Source organism: Somniosus microcephalus, chromosome 24 (assembly GCF_052327205.1).
Source record: "Somniosus microcephalus isolate GS21.2 chromosome 24, FLI_Smic_1.0, whole genome shotgun sequence".
Lineage (NCBI taxonomy): Eukaryota > Metazoa > Chordata > Chondrichthyes > Squaliformes > Somniosidae > Somniosus > Somniosus microcephalus.
Window position 1 is genome coordinate 34,077,432 of NC_141010.1, and position 21,131 is coordinate 34,098,562.

General features: G+C 46.1%; 1 protein-coding gene across 3 annotated transcripts in view; it reads left to right on the forward strand.

Annotated features, from left to right (window-relative positions):
- LOC147101209 (inactive phospholipase C-like protein 2) overlaps nucleotides 1-21,131 on the forward strand; it is a 221,781-nt gene that overhangs the window by 196,425 nt on the left and 4,225 nt on the right. For 2 of the 3 annotated variants that reach the window (XM_085966460.1, XM_085966462.1), the window contains one exon: nucleotides 4,873-4,982. In XM_085966460.1, the coding sequence (XP_085822586.1) occupies nucleotides 4,873-4,982 (110 nt within the window). Of the gene's footprint in view, nucleotides 1-4,872; nucleotides 4,983-11,812; nucleotides 12,069-21,131 lie in introns of those variants that run through there. The other variant, XM_085966461.1, reaches the window with a different exon arrangement.

Below are 21,131 nucleotides of genomic sequence, written 5' to 3' on the forward strand. Positions count from 1 at the left end.
AGCAGGAGTAGGCCATTTGGCCCTTCGAGCCTGTTCCGCCATTCAATAAGATCATGGCTGATCATCTACCTCATCTCCACTTTCCTGAACTATCCCCATATCCCTTTATAATATTCAAAAATCTATCGATCTCTATCTTGAATATACTCAATGACTGAGCCTCCACAGCCTTCTGGGGTAGAGAATTCCAAAGATTCACCACCCTCTGAAGAAATTTCTCCTCCTCTCAGTTGAAAATGTCCGACCCCTTAGTCTGAGACTGTGACCCCTGGTCTGGACTCCCCAGCCAGGGGAAACATCCTCCCTGCATCTATCCTGTCAAGCCCTGTAAGAATTTTGTAAATTCTTCTAAACTCTAGAGAATATAGGCCTAGTCTACTCAATCTGTCCTCCATAGGACAATCCCCCCATCCCAGGAACCAGTCTGGTGAACCTTCGTTGCACTCCCTCTATGGCAAGTATATCCTTCCTTGGGTAAGGAGACCAAAACTGTACACAATACTCCAGGTGTGGTCTCACCAGGGCCCTATATAATTGCAGTAAGATGTCTTTACTCTTATACTCAAATCCTCTTGTAATAAAGGCCAACACACCATTTTGCTTTCCTAATTGCTTGCTGTACCTGCATGTTGACTTTCAGTGATTCGTGTACAAGGACACCCAGGTCCCTCTGAACACCAACATTTCCCAATCTCTCACCATTTAAAAAATACTCTGCTTTTCTGTTTTTCCTACCAAAGTGGATAACTTCACATTTCTCCACATTATATTCCATTTGCCATGTTCTTGCCCACTCACTTAGCCTGTCTATATCCCCTTGAAGCCTCTTTGCATCCTCCGCACAACTTACATTCCCACCTAGCTTTGTATCATCAGCAAACTTGGATATTATACATTTGGTCCCCTCATCCAAATCATGGATGTAGATTGTTTGAGCACACCTGTGTGATTGCTTAAAATTGCGAGATGATGGTTAGGTATATTTGCTGTTTAGGTAGAAAAGTCGTGATCTTTTTTATATGGGTGAGGGAGGGAGTAGCTTCTGAAGTAATCTGGTTGCCCTTTGTATTTGTTTCTTTGCCCCTCCATTGGCGGCCGTGCCTTCAGCTGTCTCAGCTCTAAGCTCTGAAATTCCCTCCCTAAACCACTCTACCTCTCCTCCTTTCAGACGCTCCTTAACAACCTAGCTCTTTGACCAAGCTTTAGGTCACCTGTCCTAATATCTCTGTGTAGCTCGGCGTCAAGTTTTAACTGATTATGCTCCTGTGAAGCGTCTCCGGATGTTTTACTACAATGAAAGCGCTATATAAAAGCAAGTTGTTGTTGTTTGTTAGGCACTCCTTATTTGCTTCAACAATAGTGTTCTACCTGGAGACCTCCACCCTGAGGAAAACCATACTCTCAAAATATACAGTAACGGAAATAATCGAGTAGGTCAAATGAGATGCAGGAAGGATGTTTCTGATGGCCGAGGAGTCCAGAACCAGGGGTCATAGTCTAAGGATAAGGGGTAAGCTATTTAGGACTGAAATTAGGAGGAATTCCTTCACCCAGAGAGTGGTGAACCTGTGGAATTCTCTGCCACAGAGGGCGGTGGAGGCCAGTTCATTAAGTATATTCAAGAAAGAGTTGGATATATTTCTTAAGGCTAAAGGGATCAAGGGATATGGGGAGAAGGCAGGGACAGAGTACTGAATTTGGATGATCAGCCATGATCTCATTGAATGGTGGAGCAGGCTCGAAGGGCCGAATGGCCTACTCCTGCTTCTATCTTCTATGTTTCTATGATACAGAAACATGCTGATCTCAGAGACCCTCTGGAATCCTGTCACGGAGCATCCAGGGTTCAGGGATCCAAGTTTGAAAACCAAGGCCTAAGCCATCTCCCTTTTACTAGGGTGCATGCCTATCCTTTCATTAAAATATCCTGCCAGGCAACCTTATGTAAAAATAAGTAGTTGGGGATTTCTCGAAATGCCGCATAGACATGTTCATTTTTTTACTTGATTTCTACTGGGATCTATTCTTCCAACAGTTTGTAATTAAATATCCTCCTTTCAAGAAGAGCTCAATTGCCCAGCAGAATGGTTCTGTTAAATGAAAATCTTGGTAGCTTGTAAATTTCACACTTTTTTCAGCAACCTGTGTCGAGATATTTTATTGAATTTATGCCCGTAAATTGCAGCAGCACCTTGCTCTAAATGTCATGTTTCAGAGACATTACCATTTAATTCCAATATCTTGGGGCAGATTATACTCTGTACATGAAGCTGAAGAACAATTCTTTGATTAAACTGTCGCTACAAAAATCTCTTCATTTCAGTTAAAAAAGAAACCTTTAACTTCATACACAGGGCCTTCTCAATTTATTGAAAGATAAGACACTGGAAGAATCCATGCTAATCTATAAATCCTGCATTGAATAAAGCTCTCGGCCTCCATCACCCAATGCATTAAACTGCTTTCAGATGCTCCACTACAGCAGATGTGAGATGCTTACTATTTGTCGTGTTGCTGTACGATATAATGTGCTTCCCTCCAATGTATCCTCTATTTTTCATGATCGTGTTCTTGCTTCCCACCACAAGCCCTCTGCCATCAGGGAAAATGTAAGATTGTTCGATTCGTCCATAGCTGTTGTCAGAGCTGCTGCACAATCAATTGACGGGAGATCTGGATCTGTTTGATTGCTTCCTTCTGCAGGCCACTCTGCTTTGTTGATTGACCAGACTACTCTGCGGGAAGTGACTTGGAGCAACAGACAGATCCAGAGCTTAAACTCGCACCTTGATCAGGGCGGGGCGAGTGGGGGGGATGTGGGGAGTGCAGTGACTGGTTCAGTAACTGGTTGTCTCACTGGATACAATGTACTCTGAGACTCGCGCTCTGTCCTCTCAGTCATTATGAGACTCGTCAACATATCGTCTAACAAACTTTTTTTGAACAACTGTTTTCTCATGAGTTTTGGGGTAAAGTTTTCTTCCTTTTCTGTATTTTCCCCTGTTCTGTGCTTGAGGTGACTTTCTTTAAGGCATGTGCTTTAAAGGTAATGTTGTGCTAGATACTATTTTTCTACTGTGGTGAAGATAATGGGCCATAAATTGCTGTAGCAGGGCATCTAAGTTAGTTAGACTTGCCTTTGCAAGTTTAGGTATTTAAGTTTTTTGTTGAAGTTGCTGAAAGTGTGAGCTGATAACGTCGCAGCAAAGGAAACCAGGCATCTGGGATCTGAGTGAACAGGACAAGCAACCAATCAGATTGTAGGATTGTGAACTTAACTTAGTGTGGGTGACTTCAATGCCAAATGAGGTGCAGAAAGATAAGTAAAGAGAGGGAAAGAAAGATTGGATTCAGAGAGAGAGAGAAAAAAGAGATAGAAAGAGAAAGTTTAAAAAAAAAATTAAATTTGACATTTTTAAAATCTCCAACAACAATAAAGACCTGAAGGAATGAGATTCCACGCTTATCAGTGCCAGCGAGATTGACAGTAATTAAAACTTATCACGTCATTAAAAGAGTACTTGGACAAGACTTAACTTTCTGTGGCGAGTTTAATTCATATCTACAGAGCAAATACAACATCTTCTCCCCATTCAATGCATTTCAGTGGTGAGGCAGGCAGCGAGATGCCGTTTTTGCGAAGCTAACGGTGGAGCAGCGCAACTCGGACAACAGCGTTTGGATTTTGAGTTTAGCCGCGCACCTGCCCCTTGCCTGAAGTCGCTGTATCATTTGCGCATGAATAATGGCGAGCGCCATTTGCCTCAGTTATTTTGACAGCAAAATGATGGCCCATTATTTCCTCATCTTTCCTTAAAGTCTGTTCTGTCATAGGAATGGGATAGACTTACATGTTGTGAATGCGGTTCCCTTTCCATTAAGCTTCTACTTTGTCTTCCCCCCCCCCCCATTTTATTTTGTGCTCCAGATCTGCACAGTATGAATATTATAAAAAGATACCCAACAGTCGCCCCAAATGGGTTAGTGGGTAAATGCAAGGCCCAATGTGGCATTGGAGCCACGCAGATCAGGAGAGTCCGCAATTCAACTAGGGCAGCAATAAGAACTCTACAGTAAGCTACAGTGCTCCTGAATTAAGGAGGGGGGAAATTAGCAACAAACCTTCCTTTTGATCCCTAATCGAGTGGCCTGTTGTGTATAATACTTGTGTGTAGATGTTAAATGCGGTTTGCACCTGGCCTGGCTATGATGACTCCCACTGTTGACTAGATTGTCAACCCTCATTGTCTCGGGTCAAACATGAAGGCTGAAATAACAACAAAAAACGCTGGAAAAACTCAGCAGGCCAGGGCAGCATCCGCGGAGAGACAAACAGAGTTAACGTTTCAGGTCGATGACCTTTCGTCAGAACTGGAAAAAAGCAGGAAATGGAAAGCAGGTTTGGGGGCTGGGAAAAGGGGGAGGGGATGAAAGAACAAAAGGGAATGTCAGTGATAGGATAGAAAGCAGGAGAGATTAAGAGACATTGAGAGATATTAAGAGATATTCAAGGCGAGAGGAGGTGGTAATAGGACAGGTTAAGGAACAAAGGATGGCTCTAGATGGGTGTGAATTGCGCTGGCAGAATGAAGGACAGCTGCCATGTGGGACGGAAGAAGAAAAAAGGGGGTCAAACAAAGGCTGATTGGGTGAAGTACCATCAGGCTTCCATTACCGATTTATTCTTCTACTCCAACATGACTCAGCTGTTTGAGAGGAGGGGAGAAAAGTGCTGGGGGGAAATTTTTTTAAGTGACAGTCTCACATTGTGATATCAGAAAAGTAATGTTGTGTTCCTTTTCGTTTAATGTCTTAATCTACACTGAAGCTCACATTCCATGTCTGATGAGTTTTATTCATCCAAATGCACAGGGCTGGATTTCCATGAGGGTTTGCATGGAATTGGATCAAAGGAAGGCCTGAAAGGACGGAAACTCCAAAAAGCGTTTGAGAGCTTTGCATGGAATATCACTGTATTAAAAGTAAGTAACTTCCATACTCTGGGCCTCCACTGATCTCCCATAACCTTCTGGTGGAGCGTGCACCAACAGCCATTGTGTCTGATCTGCTTTACCTCCCGTACAGGCATAGTACACATTGTACTAGCAATTTCAGCTCCAACAAATTAAAAATGAATCGATCATTTGTACCCACTATAGTTCACCCTTTTCTGAAGGATACTGCTTTGTTTTTCTTAAATAATAATGTTTGACTATCGGGATTGTTTCAGAAGATTCTGTGTAATCTGTTACTACCACCATAGAACAGAGCACCTCTTTAAAATAAAAATCTCAGTGAGCCACCCTAAACTCCTCCTCTACACTTGCTCTTAGAGGCTGATATCATGTCACTGCAGCTCAAAATCTATTCACTTTTAATATTTACTCAACAAGAACTTGAAAAAGTCCTCACATTACTTGACACAAGGACAGTGCAATTGCACCCATGTACGATTTAATTTTACTTTACATTATATCTTCTGACCCTGATGCTAAAATATTTAATATGTGCATTTGTTGGTGGTGGTTTCAGGTATATTCATGTGTGAGATGATGTACACAGTCAGTGAGCAGGGATGAAAGAGGCAACCTAGGCCAGCAGTGAGAAACGATGCAATTTTAAACTGACAGGAATATCCCGACATTGGTGTGAATTCCGAAAGCTGGCGCCATGTTCACATCTGTTTTAAGGGACAGCGTGTTACCAGGTGCTGCGGTGATATGGGCTTCATTTTGGCACTCATCACTTCACCAGTTTTTGTAAAGAAAAATCAGAAACGGGCATAATAGGATATCATGTATAGGAAGGATAGGCATAAAGGAAAAGGAGGTGGGGTAGCTCTGTTAATAAAGGATGAAATCAGTGCAGTGGTGAGAAATGAAATTGGCTCAGATGTAGAATCAGTTTGGGTGGAGATAAGAAATAATAAGGGAAAGGAGTCACTAGTAGGAGTACTCAACAGGCCCCCTAACAGTAGCTACACGGTAGGACAGAGTATAAATCACAAAATAATAGGGGCTTGTAAGAAAAAGATACTGCGATAATCATGGACGATTTTAATCTTCATATAGATTGGACAAATCAAATTGGCAAGGGTAGCCTTGAGGACGAGTTCAGAATGGTTTCTTAGAACAATACGTTGTGGAACCAACCAGGGAGCAGGCTATTTTAGATCTTGTAATGTGTAATGATGTTTCCCCTCGTGGGGGAATCTAGAACTAGGGGGCATAGTTTCAGAATAAGGGGGTCGCCCATTTAAAAACTGAGATGAGGAGGAATTTCTTCTCTGAGAGTGATGAATCTTTGGAATTCTCTACCCCAGGGAGCTGTGGAGGCGGAGTCATTGAATACATTCAAGGCGGAGATAGACAGATATTTGAGCTACCGGGGAATCGAGGGTTATGGGGAGCGGGCGGGAAAGTGGAGTTGAGGCCAAGATCAGATCAGCCATGATCTCATTGAATGGCGGAGCAGGCTCAAGGGGCCGAATGGCCTACTCCTGCTTCTTATGTTCTTATGTATGCTGGGCCTTATTATTGATTTGATATTGTGGCACTGTTTAAACCTATATCCGTAGGAATCCTCTCACTAATAACTGAAGCTATGGCCTTTACAGCTTACAGTGAACGATGAACCAGATTGTTTCACTTTTTCAGAAACTCTTCAATTGAAACCTATTTTTATTAAAACATGGAAGCAAATCTTTTCATACACTGTGTTGAATCTTTTTGTTCAGGTATTTCAACAGTATGTCAGCTTACATTTTCTTTGCTTAATGGCTCCGTTAACAATCAAAGTTAAAAATAAACTAGTGCTTGAAAGATCCTGCTTTGATGCAAAATGGAAGTGGCAAGGTCAGTAACTTCATCAAATAAAACATTAAATAATAATGCTGTCACTGTGTAACAGATTGTAACTGAAGTAACAACAAGTCAGACTAAAATAATTGTCATTCCATACAAACCCTGCAATAAAACAGCGATCCTCCTGGAGATTACATCATTTTGGTGCTGTTGAACCACATGTGATATTAAGGAGTTCAGTTTCATAAATTTTTGATTTAAATCCTATGATATTAACACGGTCAATTTAAAAAATGTTAGGTTTAAATCCTCTCTCATTAACCTGGTCAGGTGAAGTAGGGAAGTCTTGCTGCAACTGTACAGGGCGCTGGTGAGACCACATCTGGAGTACCGTGTGCAGTTTTGCTCTCCTTATTTAAGGAGGAATATACTTACATTGGAGGCAGTTCAGAGAAGGTTCACGAGGTTGATTCCTGAGATGAAGGGGTTGTCTTATGACGGAAGGTTGGGCCTCTACTCATTGGAGTTTAAAAGAATGAGAGGTGATCTTATTGAAACATATAAGATTCTGAGGGGGCTTGACAGGGTAACTGCAGGGAGGATGTTTCCCCTTGTGGGGGAATCTAGAACTAGGGGGCATAGTTTCAGAATAAGGGGTTGTCCATTTAAAATGGAGATGAGGAGGAATTTCTTCTCTGAGGGTCGTGAATCTTTGGAATTCTCTACCCCAGAGAGCTGTGGAGGCTGAGTGATTGAATATATTCAAGGCGGAGATTGACAGATATTTGAGCTACAGGGGAGTCCAGGGTTATGGGGAGTGGGCGGGAAAGTGGAGTTGAGGCCAAGATCAGATCAGCCATGATCTTATTGAATGGCGGAGCAGGCTCGAGGGGCCGAATGGCCGACTCCTGCTCCTGTTTCTTATGTTCTTGTGTTCTTAGAAATGTTAGGTTTAACTCCTATGATAGTAACACAAGACATTTTAGAAATGTTAGGCTTAAGTCCTCTGATAATATCATGGTTAGTTTCAGAAATGTTAGCTTTAGTGGAACATTCATCTGCTCCTCTTGTGCATTGCAAAGTTTGGTGTGGAGATGCCGGAGTTGGACTGGGGTGGACAAATGTAAGAAGTCACACGACACCAGGTTATAGTCCAACAGCTTTATTTGAAATCACAAGCTTTCGGAGCGCTGCTCCTTCTTCAGGTGAAGTGGAGAAATGCATAAAGACACAGCTTATATAGTCAGAGAATCATGTCAGATGTTTACAGGTAACCTTTCCAACTGCCATTTATCACACCTCGGCAGAGAGATAATCACAGCAGTCAAAGGTGTGAATGGTGTCCAAACAGGTCAGTCAGGGAAACATTACATCAAAGAACAATGAGGTGGGGTCACAAGGGGTCAAATATTGCAGATGCTGGGGTCTGTATGAAAAACAAAAAAACAGACAAAAAACATTTTTTTGGGCTGGAAATCACAGCAGGTCCGGCCGCATCTGTGTAGAGAGAACAAGCCAATGTCGACTCGAGTCTGGATGACCCTGCATCAGGTGGGGTTACATGTAGCGTGACATGAACCCAAGATCTCGGTTAAGGCCGTCCTCATGGGTGCGGAACTTGGCTATCAGTTTCTACTCGACGATTTTGCGTTGTCGTGTGTCTCGAAGGCCACCTTGGAGAATGCTTACCCGAAGATCGGAGGCTGAATGTCCTTGACTGCTGAAGTGTTCCCCGACTGGGAGGGAACACTCCTGCCTGGTGATTGTTGTGCGGTGTCCATTCATCCGTTGTCGCAGTGTCTGCATGGTCTCGCCGATGTACCATGCTCCGGGGCATCCTTTCCTGCAACGTATGAGGTAGACAACGTTGGCCGAGTCGCATGAGTATGTACCATGTACCTGGTGGGTGGTGTCCTCACGTGTGATGATGGTATCTGTGTTGATGATCTGGCATGTCTTGCAGAGGTTGCTGTGGCAGGGTTGTGTGGTGTCGTGGTCGCTGTTCTCCTGAAAGCTGGGTAATTTGCTGCGAACGATGGTCTGTTTGAGGTTAGGCGGCTGTTTGAAAGCGAGTAGTGGAGGCGTGGGGATGGCCTTAGCGAGGTGTTCGTCGTCATCGATGACATGTTGAAGGCTGCGAAGAACATGGCGTAGTTTCTCCGCTCCGGGGAAGTACTGGACGACGAAGGGTACTCTGTTGGTTGTGTCCCGTGTTTGTCTTCTGAGGAGGTCTATGCGATTTTTCACTGTGGCCCGTCGTCCTACAGAACAGAACGGACTATTGCAAAGAAGTATACTGACAACTGGACAACCAGGAACACTACAGACAGTTACCCGCAGATCCGACCAAAGAACACACCCGCCAACTCAACAGACTGATCAAAACCTTCGATCCAGACCTTCAAAGCATCCTACATGCTCTCATCCCACGTACTCCCCGCGTGGGAGACTTCTACTGCCTCCCAAAGATACACAAAGCCAACACACCTGGACGTCCTATCGCATCAGGCAACGGAACCCTGTGTGAGAACCTCTCTGGATATGTCGAGGGCATCCTGAAACCCATCGTACAGGGAACCCCCAGCTTCTGTCGCGACACTACAGACTTCTTACAGAAGCTCAGCACCCACGGACCAGTTGAACCAGGAACACTCCTCGCCACGATGGACGTCTCGGCACTCTACACCAGTATCCCCCACGATGACGGCATCGCTGCGACAGCCTCAGTACTCAACACCAACAACAGCCAATCTCCAGACGCCATCCTACAACTCATCCGCTTCATCCTTGACCACAATGTCTTCATCTTCGACAACCAGTTCTTTACCCAAACACACGGAACAGCCACGGGGACCAAATTCGCACCCCAATACGCAAACATCTTCATGCACAAGTTCGAGCAAGACTTCTTCGCTGCACAGGATCTCCAACCAACGCTATACACCAGATACATCGACGACATTTTCTTCCTATGGACCCACGGCGAAGAATCACTGAAAAGACTACATGATAACATCAACAAGTTCCATCCCACCATCAAACTCACCATGGACTACTCCTCAGAATCAGTCTCATTCCTGGACACACGAATCTCCATCAAAGACGGACACCTCAGCACTTCACTCTACCGCAAGCCCACGGACAACCTCACGATGCTTCACTTCTCCAGCTTCCACCCTAACCACGTTAAAGAAGCCATCCCCTGTGGACAAGCCCTGCGAATACACAGGATCTGCTCAGACGAGGAGGAACGCGATGGACACCTACAGACACTGAAAGACGCCCTTGTAAGAACGGGATATGACGCTCGATTCGTCGATCGACAGTTCCGACGGGCCACAGCGAAAAATCGCATAGACCTCCTCAGAAGACAAACACGGGACACAACCAACAGAGTACCCTTCGTCGTCCAGTACTTTCCCGGAGCGGAGAAACTACGCCATGTTCTTCACAGCCTTCAACATGTCATCGATGACGACGAACACCTCGCTAAGGCCATCCCCACGCCTCCACTACTCGCTTTCAAACAGCCGCCTAACCTCAAACAGACCATCGTTCGCAGCAAATTACCCAGCTTTCAGGAGAACAGCGACCACGACACCACACAACCCTGCCACAGCAACCTCTGCAAGACATGCCAGATCATCAACACAGATACCATCATCACACGTGAGGACACCACCCACCAGGTACATGGTACATACTCATGTGACTCGGCCAACGTTGTCTACCTCATACGTTGCAGGAAAGGATGCCCCGGAGCATGGTACATCGGCGAGACCATGCAGACACTGCGACAACGGATGAATGGACACCGCGCAACAATCACCAGGCAGGAGTGTTCCCTCCCAGTCGGGGAACACTTCAGCAGTCAAGGACATTCAGCCTCCGATCTTCGGGTAAGCATTCTCCAAGGTGGCCTTCGAGACACACGACAACGCAAAATCGTCGAGCAGAAACTGATAGCCAAGTTCCGCACCCATGAGGACGGCCTTAACTGAGATCTTGGGTTCATGTCACGCTACATGTAACCCCACCTGATGCAGGGTCATCCAGACTCGAGTCGACATTGGCTTGTTCTCTCTACACAGATGCGGCCGGACCTGCTGTGATTTCCAGCCAAAAAAAATGTTTTTTGTCTTTTTTTGTTTTTCATACAGACCCCAGCATCTGCAATATTTGACCCCTTGTGACCCCACCTCATTGTTCTTTGATGTAATGTTTCCCTGACTGACCTGTTTGGACACCATTCACACCTTTGACTGCTGTGATTATCTCTCTGCCGAGGTGTGATAAATGGCAGTTGGAAAGGTTACCTGTAAACATCTGACATGATTCTCTGACTATATAAGCTGTGTCTTTATGCATTTCTCCACTTCACCTGAAGAAGGAGCAGCGCTCCGAAAGCTTGTGATTTCAAATAAAGCTGTTGGACTATAACCTGGTGTCGTGTGACTTCTTACAATTGCAAAGTTTGGCAAAGAGATTGTATTAAATTGTCTTCCCTTTTAGCCCTGTTTCATCATGCAGCAAATAATGGCTCAAACTCTTGATGCCACAGAAGGTTGTCGGAGTATGAAATGCTTTGCCACGGGCTGTGGATGAGGTGGAGACCAGTGTGCCTCAAGGGAAAATTGAGTAAACATTTGAAGCATTGTCTATGGGGAGAGAGTGGAGCAGTGAGATTAGTTTTGGGTTGCCCTCACAAAGAGCTGGCACAGGCAGGATGGGCAGAAAGGCCTCCTTCTGCAAACGTTTTATGTTTTTTCATGGTTCCTCGCACTAATGAGTTCCAGACAGTGGCGTAGTGAAGTTCAAGTAATTTCTCAACTCGCATTGTTTTAATACAATCAATTTTTGTGTGTGTTTTCTTTTAATGTTGTGAACCTGTGGCCATCCTTGGGGCCTCTGCTAATGATGCTTTTGAAGCAGCAGCTGAAAGCTGTGTGCGAGAAGGATCCAGAGTTGCTGTTCGTCTGATTTTTGTTCTTATTATTCTCCCTCTGAAGAGGCTCCTCCCACTATGGGCACAGCTGTGACCAGAGCCTGGCCTGCATCGAATCCCCGAGGGCAAACCCATGACTAACTAACCCATAACTGGAAACATTCACACACTGCCATGAATCAGTCATTCATGAAAGAAAGACTTATGAAATAATACTGAGCGGCCTGCGGGTGGTGCTGTCCAGGGAGAGTATAAATACTCGGGCTTGCGCAGGACATTCTTAACAGGAACTAGTGAAGGACACAACTAGACCATCATGTTGTAAAACAGTTGATTAAAGCTTTGTTTAACGCTTAGACCAAGTGCCTAGTAGTTTTCTTATGTCACACACTACATAGATTTCAAAACCTACGTTACTTTCAAAAAAATATAGAGAGTCACTATTCCGGAGCAGAACTTTTAAACTTGTATTTTTGGGGAGTTTTTTTATATACTTGCTGAGATGAGGAATTGTCAGTGGAGAGGAATGGAATGCTTCTGACACTCGGACATAGCATCAGGCAATCCCAGGTCAGGTATAGTATCATGGAATGCAGAATAAAGCTCTCGCCATTCTGTCCCAGCCTTCGAAGGGCTCCGATCGAGCCTCTGTCACATCTTACCAGTTTCTTCACAGGAGACCCTCTGTCTCCTAAATTGCCAATTTAGGAGCAGTTTTGCGGTGCAGATCGGCATCACTTCAAACTGGGTTGTGATTGGTCAAATTCATTTCACAAAAGACCATTTCATCCGACAGAGAGAGAAGACTTAATCCTAGCAGTCTGGATTGCATTAGAACTAGGTCCCAGATTTGAAAGGCCTGTGGCTAACCCACTGTGCAACCCATCCCCAAGTTATTTCACGTCCAGTTGCCTGCTGTAAAGCCAAACACTGCAATGTAACTGAACAACTCTGGTTATAATACGGCATGCAATCAGCCAGCCGGGGATTACTTGGAATTTCTCTACAAAGGAGAATGAGAATATTGAGGTGTCCTCTTTGTCAGCGCGACAATATCAGCCTCTGTTGAGACCTGCATGCATCATTTGCTGTAGAGAATTAAGCTTTTTATCTAATAAAACTTTTGCATGTAGTACATGTTACTGGTACGGAATAACAATCTGCTGATAGGGTGTTGGAAAGTGGTCAAATTGGAAAATGTGTGAAGACCTTGGATTTGCTACATGAGATTTTTTTGTTATTGAAACAATGGTTCACTTCAGTGGTTTGCAGCATGAACAAGTTGATTTCATGGAGCGCAGTGGGACTGAACTGTGGAGACCTAGGGGGAAAAATTCGATCGCGCACCCCTTAGTGCCCCAAAAAAATTAGCGCCCCGCGACGTAAATTGAGTGGTGGCACCCCAAGCAGGAGGTGGGGCGCCACTGGAAGGGCTCCCCCTCCTTCCTGGGATGCTACTGTTCAATATCGCAGCGCTACGTGCAACAGCGCCACGCGCGTCACGGTATTACAGGCCTCCCTCCCCTGATTAAAGGGGAGTGGCCTAGTGCTGCATGCACCGGGTCCCCGCTGCACCACCAGGGAGTGCCAGGCTGACCGATCGCAGCCGGCACCCTGTATGAGGCGGCGAAAGGGGGCAGGTGCTGGTAGGCGGCCCAGCACCTGCCCTTTAATTTGCACCGCCACGGCGCAAAAACTCCACCCTGACCCTGTCGTACATATCGTCCAGCGGTAGCTCGGGGCGCAACTGAAGTTTGCGGCCGGGGCGATGACGTCATCACTGGAGGCGCAGCGCCGCGGGGTGCTAATGGCTACCGCCACCGCTACCTCTACCTCTCACTGAATTTCGCAGGAGGCGTTAGCGGCGCCGCGCCCGGGCGCTAGGGGCTTTGTGCCCCGTTAACGCTCCCCCCCCCCCACCCCGTGCGCTAACTGGAGGCGCAAAGCGACCCAATTTTTCCCCCCATGACTCCAGTTAAGGAGAGTTTCATCATCAAAGGGCACAAGTTCAAAATCAACTGTTACAAAGCATTCTGATTAACATCCTTTTCATTTGTTTTGCTGATTTAGATACTTCAATTTATTACTTAAATAGCGAGCGCTGAGGACCTTATTTGACCAATCACAACCCAGCTTGTAGTGATGCGGGCCTGCTCCGCAAGACGACTCCTAACCTAAATTGGTGAACTAACTCTGACAGAAGGACTCCTTCTGTTAATAAGCTTCAGTTACTTGGTGAACTGTCTTGAATGGAAACAAAAACAGAGAACGCTGGAAACACTCAGCAGGTCAGCCAGAATCTGTGGAGAGAGAACAGATCGAAGTTTACGCTTTGGGTGCAGACATTTCCGAAAGGTAAACCGGTCCCAATCTCTCCACGGATGCTGACTGACCTGAGTGTTTCCAACATGTGTTTCTGTCTCCAGCATCTGCAGTATTTGAAGATGTGGCTGTGTCCAAGTTAACGTTGACAGGAACACGGGCGGTGAAGCAGGATGCTTCGGTGATCGCGATGGTTCTCATAAATTCCCTACCTAACTCCATGGCAGGAACGCCATCAGTTCAAGGAGTACAGTGGTCAAACCGCCATCACCTTCTCGGGGCAACTAGGGGTGGGCAATGAGTGTAGCCTGGCCACTGTCATTTACAAAAAGCGTTGTTTGACAGCATTTAGTTGTGAAACCACGGGTAAAGTTTCATTTTCACCACAGGGGCGGTGACCTGGCAGAGCAGATTGATGCCCATTATAGAAACCACCCAATTTGCATCCTATTTAAATCGGGTAGTGAAAGTGAAAATTCCCCCCCCCCCATGTTCCAAATACAATGCAGATGAGAAAAGGATATTACAGCATTGATCATTTTAAAAAGAGTATTGATATTCTTTCTCTTGAGATTATTCTATTTGTATTTGGAAATGATATGCTTGTGTTTTGTCTAATTGCTTCCTCTAATAGCAGTGTTTGTGGTCTCTGTTTATCTATACTTTGTTATCTATATATTTCTGTCTAACCCATGAATCGCTGTGTATCTTGCTTTATCTTTGTATCTGCACCTCAGCCTATCTGTTCTCTTGTGTAACTGGCTGTGCCTGTTTGTCGTTCTTTACATACTTCTCTCAGAGGATGCCTGAGGGAGGGGCAGGGCGGGGGGGTATGGGTTTTGGGTAGGGTGAGGAGGCGAAGTTTGTGAGAGAACATTAGTGAGCAGGGGGTCCGGGTTGCTTGGCTCATTTCCAAGAGCCCAGAGAAGAAGAAAAAACTGTGGAATGTAACACAGAAATGGGAGACGATCCAACCCGTGGGAGAGTAGCTTACACAACTTCACTTAAACCCACCGCATTCACCAGAAAAGCTGTGCTGCCACACAATAAAATAAATGTAATCCCCTCCCCCAGTATTTTCCTCATTTAGAACCATGTTTGCTGAGCTGTAGCTCGTGCTGCTGCTCGGCTTTGATTGGATGCAAATCTCTGAACTGATCCTGCTGGAGTCCAGAGGTGAGAACATACAAGGAGGGCTGGTCGCCCGATCAGACGTACCTGGTGAGGAGTGTTGCTCACAGAGAGTGCTATTCAGGAAATGGAGCTGTGTGAGAGAGCCAGCCATGATCTAATTGAATGGCGGAACAGGCTTGAGGGACTGAATGGCCTACTCCTGTTCCTACGTACCTGAGAAATCACGGGCTTGCAATGTCGGAGTTTCCATTCGTTGAGGGACAGAAATTCTGCCAGTTGGGGCTAGCGATTTCCTGAGCAGCGATCGCTGGTCGCTCAGCTCCAATCTGGGCCCAACAACAGGCCGAGACTACTTTCTAGGCCTTGGTGTTCCTTAAAGTAGTGGAGCATCGTATAGTGTCTGTCTGGTGGGGACGGAGGGAAAGGTGGGGGGAGGGTTGCAGGTGGAGGGAGGGCTGGCGGGGGAGGGTGGAATCTGTAATAGAATAACTATACATGGACTGGATGGTTGGACCAAATGACCTTTCTTGGCTCTGGACTTTACTGATCCTGCACAGGTTAGAGAATTACACTATGGTACTCTAGTCCAATTTCCCACATGTTCTAATTTGGGTGGATCTCACGAAGCTGTCTTTCAATCTATGCCCAAATTAGCACAGAATCTGATCATAGGGAAGGGGACGGCAATGCTTTAACACCATCATGGTGGAGCTATCTGAACAAAGCTACCCATGAATGTGGAGGGATGGCTAAGAATAAAGATATGATTTGCAGCAAAGCAGCAATTCCTTCACAACAGAACACAGTGGAGTGAACATGGAGCTCGGTGCCTGAGGGATGGGAGTTGACTCTTCTAGCTTTCAAATAATTTTTTTTAAAAGGCAGCAGTATCGACGGTGAATAAATATTTAGTCCAATTAACAATATTTTACACCTGGGGATAGCAGGCTTCCAATATCAATAAATTTCCTGCAGGCCCCGCTTACTGTTTAATTTAGGAATCTATTCAACAACAACTTTCATATCGCGCCTTTAACACCGTAAAACATCCCCAGGGTGCTTCACAAGGAACTTGAGGGTTTTTTCCTCCCCTATTTTTCTGAAATCCTGGTCTGCACTGAGGAAAATCATGGAACAAATGCTTTGCATAGATCCATGTGAATGGTGGACCGTCGTCGGCACTGCAGCAGCCTTCGCTGTTGAGTAAAAGAAACCTGGGTGTGAGGAACTTGTGTGAAAAAAAAATAAGAAAAAAGAATCATTCTAGCTGTACAACATATACAACACGGAGGTACAGTGTACCATGTTATTATTGCTTCCCCATGGCCCAGTTCGCAGCTGGAACACGGAACGCTGCAACAAAAGAAAATCGAAAAATTCTAAATATCCATCATTTTTTAAATTGAAGATGGACGTGCAGAACTGGGAATTTATAGTGTGTGTGGTGCCCCTCTGTGGTGAGTTTAACATATTACAGACCATACCTCTCATTCTTCTGTGCCCTGCATCCAGTCTGTAATATAGTTCGAAGCAGCATTGCTCCAAAAGTCCCCGAACTAACACTAATACAGATGACCATTGTCAGCTGTTAAATCAGGAGAGAGAGAGATCAGAGTAAAATGCCTGGACAACTAGGCTGCTGGGCAGGCGGGTGCTCCAGATGTGTGCCTACATATTTGTTTGGATGTGGACTTTGTTTCCCTCAAAAAGCTTTTGTTACTGGCAGATCAGATAAATGCTGCCCCCCCCCCCCCGCCCCGACAAGGCTGATCATTTATTCCATTCCTTCACAACTGCCTGTGGGCAATGGGACGGATTTAATGCACTCCAGTTGACTCATGGTCCAACTTGCAGATGGGAGCGCACGAGTGTGTGGTATCACAGCACTGTAGGCTGTGAGTGTGTATTCGCTGTTCTCTTTCTCCCTTCCCTCCGTCACCTCCTCTCCACGAGGAGTTGCTGAACTCGGGCAGGTTATCTGGGGGGCAGAGGGGGGAGGAAAGGGAGGTATTTCTACCCCCTCGACAGGTGCAGACTGTTGCCTGGGTAACTATAGGGCAGAGGGAGCCTGTAAGAGGACAGAAGAAGAAAATCAGAGATGTAATTTGATCAATATATCAGACTGATATAGATGGAGGTTTTGTGATGGGGAGTGGCAGTTACAGTTGGAGTCCGTGTAAATCTGTGGGAAAGATGCGAAGAATCAAATGGATGAAGTTACAAAAATAAGACAAGACTCCAGCTGTTGCATGTCACCACGATTTAAAAAGTGTGAATGGAAATTGAATCATTGCAGCTAGACAGGTGGGTATTAGCAAGTGAAAGTGAAATCCCAACATTAGATCCTTTGCAGGGTGTGGCTGGGACCTGAGGGGGACACTTTAATTTACATTTTGGTGATGCGCGCATTGCAGAATTAACTTGCTGAAGACGGGGATTCATGAGGTGGTTCCATGGGCGCTGTGACATCAAGGTGAGGGCGCTCACTGGGAGTAGGGTGGCGGGGCGCGGAGGGATTACGGATTCACGGGTGCTGCCAGCACTCCTATACCCGTTCTTGACCTGTGAGCCTAGATGGTGAGTGTTGGCAGGCTATTCCACTGCAGGGGCATCACAGCCGTGCCTGATCTTGCATCTTCGTCCAACGACACATGCCATTATGGGTCATTGGATAGTGATGAGGGCCGGAATTTTACCGGGAGGGAGGGATCGGAGGCGAGTCGGCTGTCAAAATAGAAAAAATTGACATGGGGTAGATTTTCCTGGAGCCGTCAGGCGGGGTTTCAGGTGGGTGGGGGTGGGGGGGTCCATCACTCAGCCGGCACTGAAAGCTGAATGGCTGCGATCTGTCAAAAGTGACAGCCTGCAGCTTTCATTGCCGGTGACCGTTCTAACTGAGTCTGTGTAGAAGGACTCAGGTTAGAAGTCAGACTGTCAGTGCTTGACAGCTTCAAACAGCTGTGAAACACTGATATTTCATCTGTCAAAAACTCTTGACAGATGAAATTTCAGTCTGTGACGTCACCTGTTGCCGGGTGGCCCTTAATTGGCCTGCTGAGCCCGCTGGGTCAATCAAGGGAAAATCGCGCGGATTGGCCGGACGTCGATGTAGGCGGGACTTCAACCTTCCCGACAGCTTTATGAAAATCTACCCCATCGGGTCAGGAACCCGCTGTTAAGCCGCCTCCATGCGAGTCTTCAGGTGTCTGGTCTGTCCGCGCTGAACAGACTCGACACCAAGCGGCGGGGGAGACAATTTAGATCTTTAAATGGCTTGTTAAGAGGTAATTAAGTCCTATTTTAAGCTTACCTTTAGATTTTGAGTTTGCCAACGGCTTCCCCGCTGCTCGGGGATCACATCTGCTAGGGAGGTCGGGTACTGTGTCAGAACGGGATCATTTACTAACTTGACAGCTGCAAATGGTCTATAAAAGCTCCCATTTCATAGGGCTTTACTTTCCAAGCAAGCTGTTGCTTAATGCATTTGTAAGACAGACTGAGCTTTATGCAGCTTTCAAGTGTTTGGAGCCAACTCTGTATCCAGTGTCACCTCATTGGAACAACCTCTCTCACCATTGACAGACCGCTTCTGTCATCTCAACCTCACCTGCCATCTATTACATCAACATCGGCGCCCTTGAAATAATCTCACCTTGGTCCTCAGAATCCCACCACGATCAGCCCCAAATCCAACATCACCGGGCACACCAGAAGCACCAACATCAACATCAACCTTTTCTGCAATCAACTGATACTGCAAAGGACACAGGGCATCAGCACCCGACCACATTGCTGTCCGGGACGCCAGGGATGGCATCACCATAGCCAGATTTACTTCACTTGATGCTGCACACTCTGGCTGATGTGCCAGGTTGGCAGCACCCCACACCAACACTATAAAGCATCCCTACAATGCCCAAGCCATTCCTTTCACACTCATCACCATTGCGGGGGGTACCGTTATGTCTCACTATTCACTGCAACTCACTAAGCCACTTCCAAAGGCGCACACACATCTGTCCAAGAACGCAAAGTGTTGAAATAAAGATTTCAATGTTTGACAGCACATTACCAGAAACTTCACATGAACATTGACTAAACCACCCAAGTGCCTACCCTTGTGTGGTGTTAGTTGGTATGCTTGCAGTAGGATGAGGGTGAGTGTGAGGGGTGGCTAGTGAAATAGGAAAGTGATAATGTAGATAGAGAGGGATGGGTAGATGTGCAAGGTAAGTTGGTGTGAGTAAGGATGTGCAGGTGTAGGGTAGGGATGGCAGAGTGATGGGGATGTGATGAGTGGCACAGCAGGATGAGGTTGAGTGTGGCTTGGCAGTAACGTTTCGTGATCTACTGAGACCATTGAAAGGTTTGTGCCACTGCAGCCAGGTACTCCTGACCACATCCCTGCTTGTGTCCTCCTATGCAATGTGCAACCAGGCTGCGTTGGTCTCCTGGGGAGGTCTCTTCCGCATATTGGAAGGGAAGAGAACTTCCCTGTGTGCTGTGACTCCCTCCATAAGCATATGGAGGGAGTCCTGGGAGAGCCTGGGTGCAGCCGTGCACCGTTGTGCAATGCTTGTCAGTGTTTGCAGCACCAGAACTATCAAAATCAATTTGGACATGGCCCCTTTAAGGAAACCGACCGATGACGCGTCATCAAATGACATCATCAGACCCGCTTCCTTTTAATTGGTCGGGAACCTCGTTAGGCGAGCTTAACAAGCACAATCAACATAAAATCACTTGGAGAGTGTGGGCTGGAGCTGGCAGGGGGCTGGAACCGTGTTACTGACCCCAACCACCCTGGACCCGCCTCGGTTGGCGAAATCACAGCTGAGGAGCGGGAATCTTGGATGAAATCCTTTTGCCCCTTAGCCCAAGGGTGATTGAGGCCAGTTGTAACACTCTTTACTGCTGCCCTGGCCAAGACCTACTAGCGTTGCACAGGCTGGGCCTCAAACCCAGGGACTTCCTGGTCTTTGTTGCTCAGTATCAAATGTGCTTTTTTTTTTTAACATGTTCAGGAACGGATGCAGAGCGAGTTTATGCCAAGGGCAGGTGTGAAATTAGTCCCCTGCTCTAGCAGCACACATCAGGCACGAGACTTTCAAGGTTGAGATTTGCTGGCATGTTGTAAGTGTCTCATCTCGACCAAAAAGTAGGCCAGTGAAAAATACATTGGTGTGGCAGAGCCACTAAGGGACTCTGAACAACTGTACATAATTCCCTTTAACAATCTGTTAGCTACAGCCTGAACCTGTATCTTTGTATATACTGTTTGCATGTACAGAACGCGGTCCCTTTAAGAGCACGGGCAAACGCGATGACGTCATGCCGTTAATCACGTGATCCTCCAACGGCGGCAAAAACATCATGACGCCGTCCATGGGACCGCCCTGGCAGTGCTCGTGGAGCCCTCGAACTGTAAAGACCTGTATCCGTAGTTCTTTTGCATTTGTCTGTTAAACTCAGTTAGTTTTACATTAAACTTCTTTTGATTGATCACCTGAGACGACCTCAGTCTCTTGATAGGAATTAGACCATTCCTACATTGGCACTCCTGAGTTTGTACTTTTAAAATGAAGGTGGGGCTGTTTACAGCAGCAAGAGGAAGCCACAATGCTTAAAATAAAGCAGGCGACAATGTTCTGGTTTCTAAAACATTGCAAACATACACTGATCGGAATAAACAGAACAGTACTGAGTTATTAAATGCAGAGTTACTGCTGCAATAAATGGAGCACAGTTCAATCTGTGGCAATGAAGTAACATGCTGGTCACCAGCCCTGCTTGCCTCTTGCTTCTGTCCTGCTGCCCTTCAGTCAGTTTTAACAAGACACACTTTTTGTGCGGTTTCTCTTTTTGGCGCCCTTGTATCTCGAAGGTTACTTTAATACGATGCCCAGGCAAGTACTTCACTTGCTGAC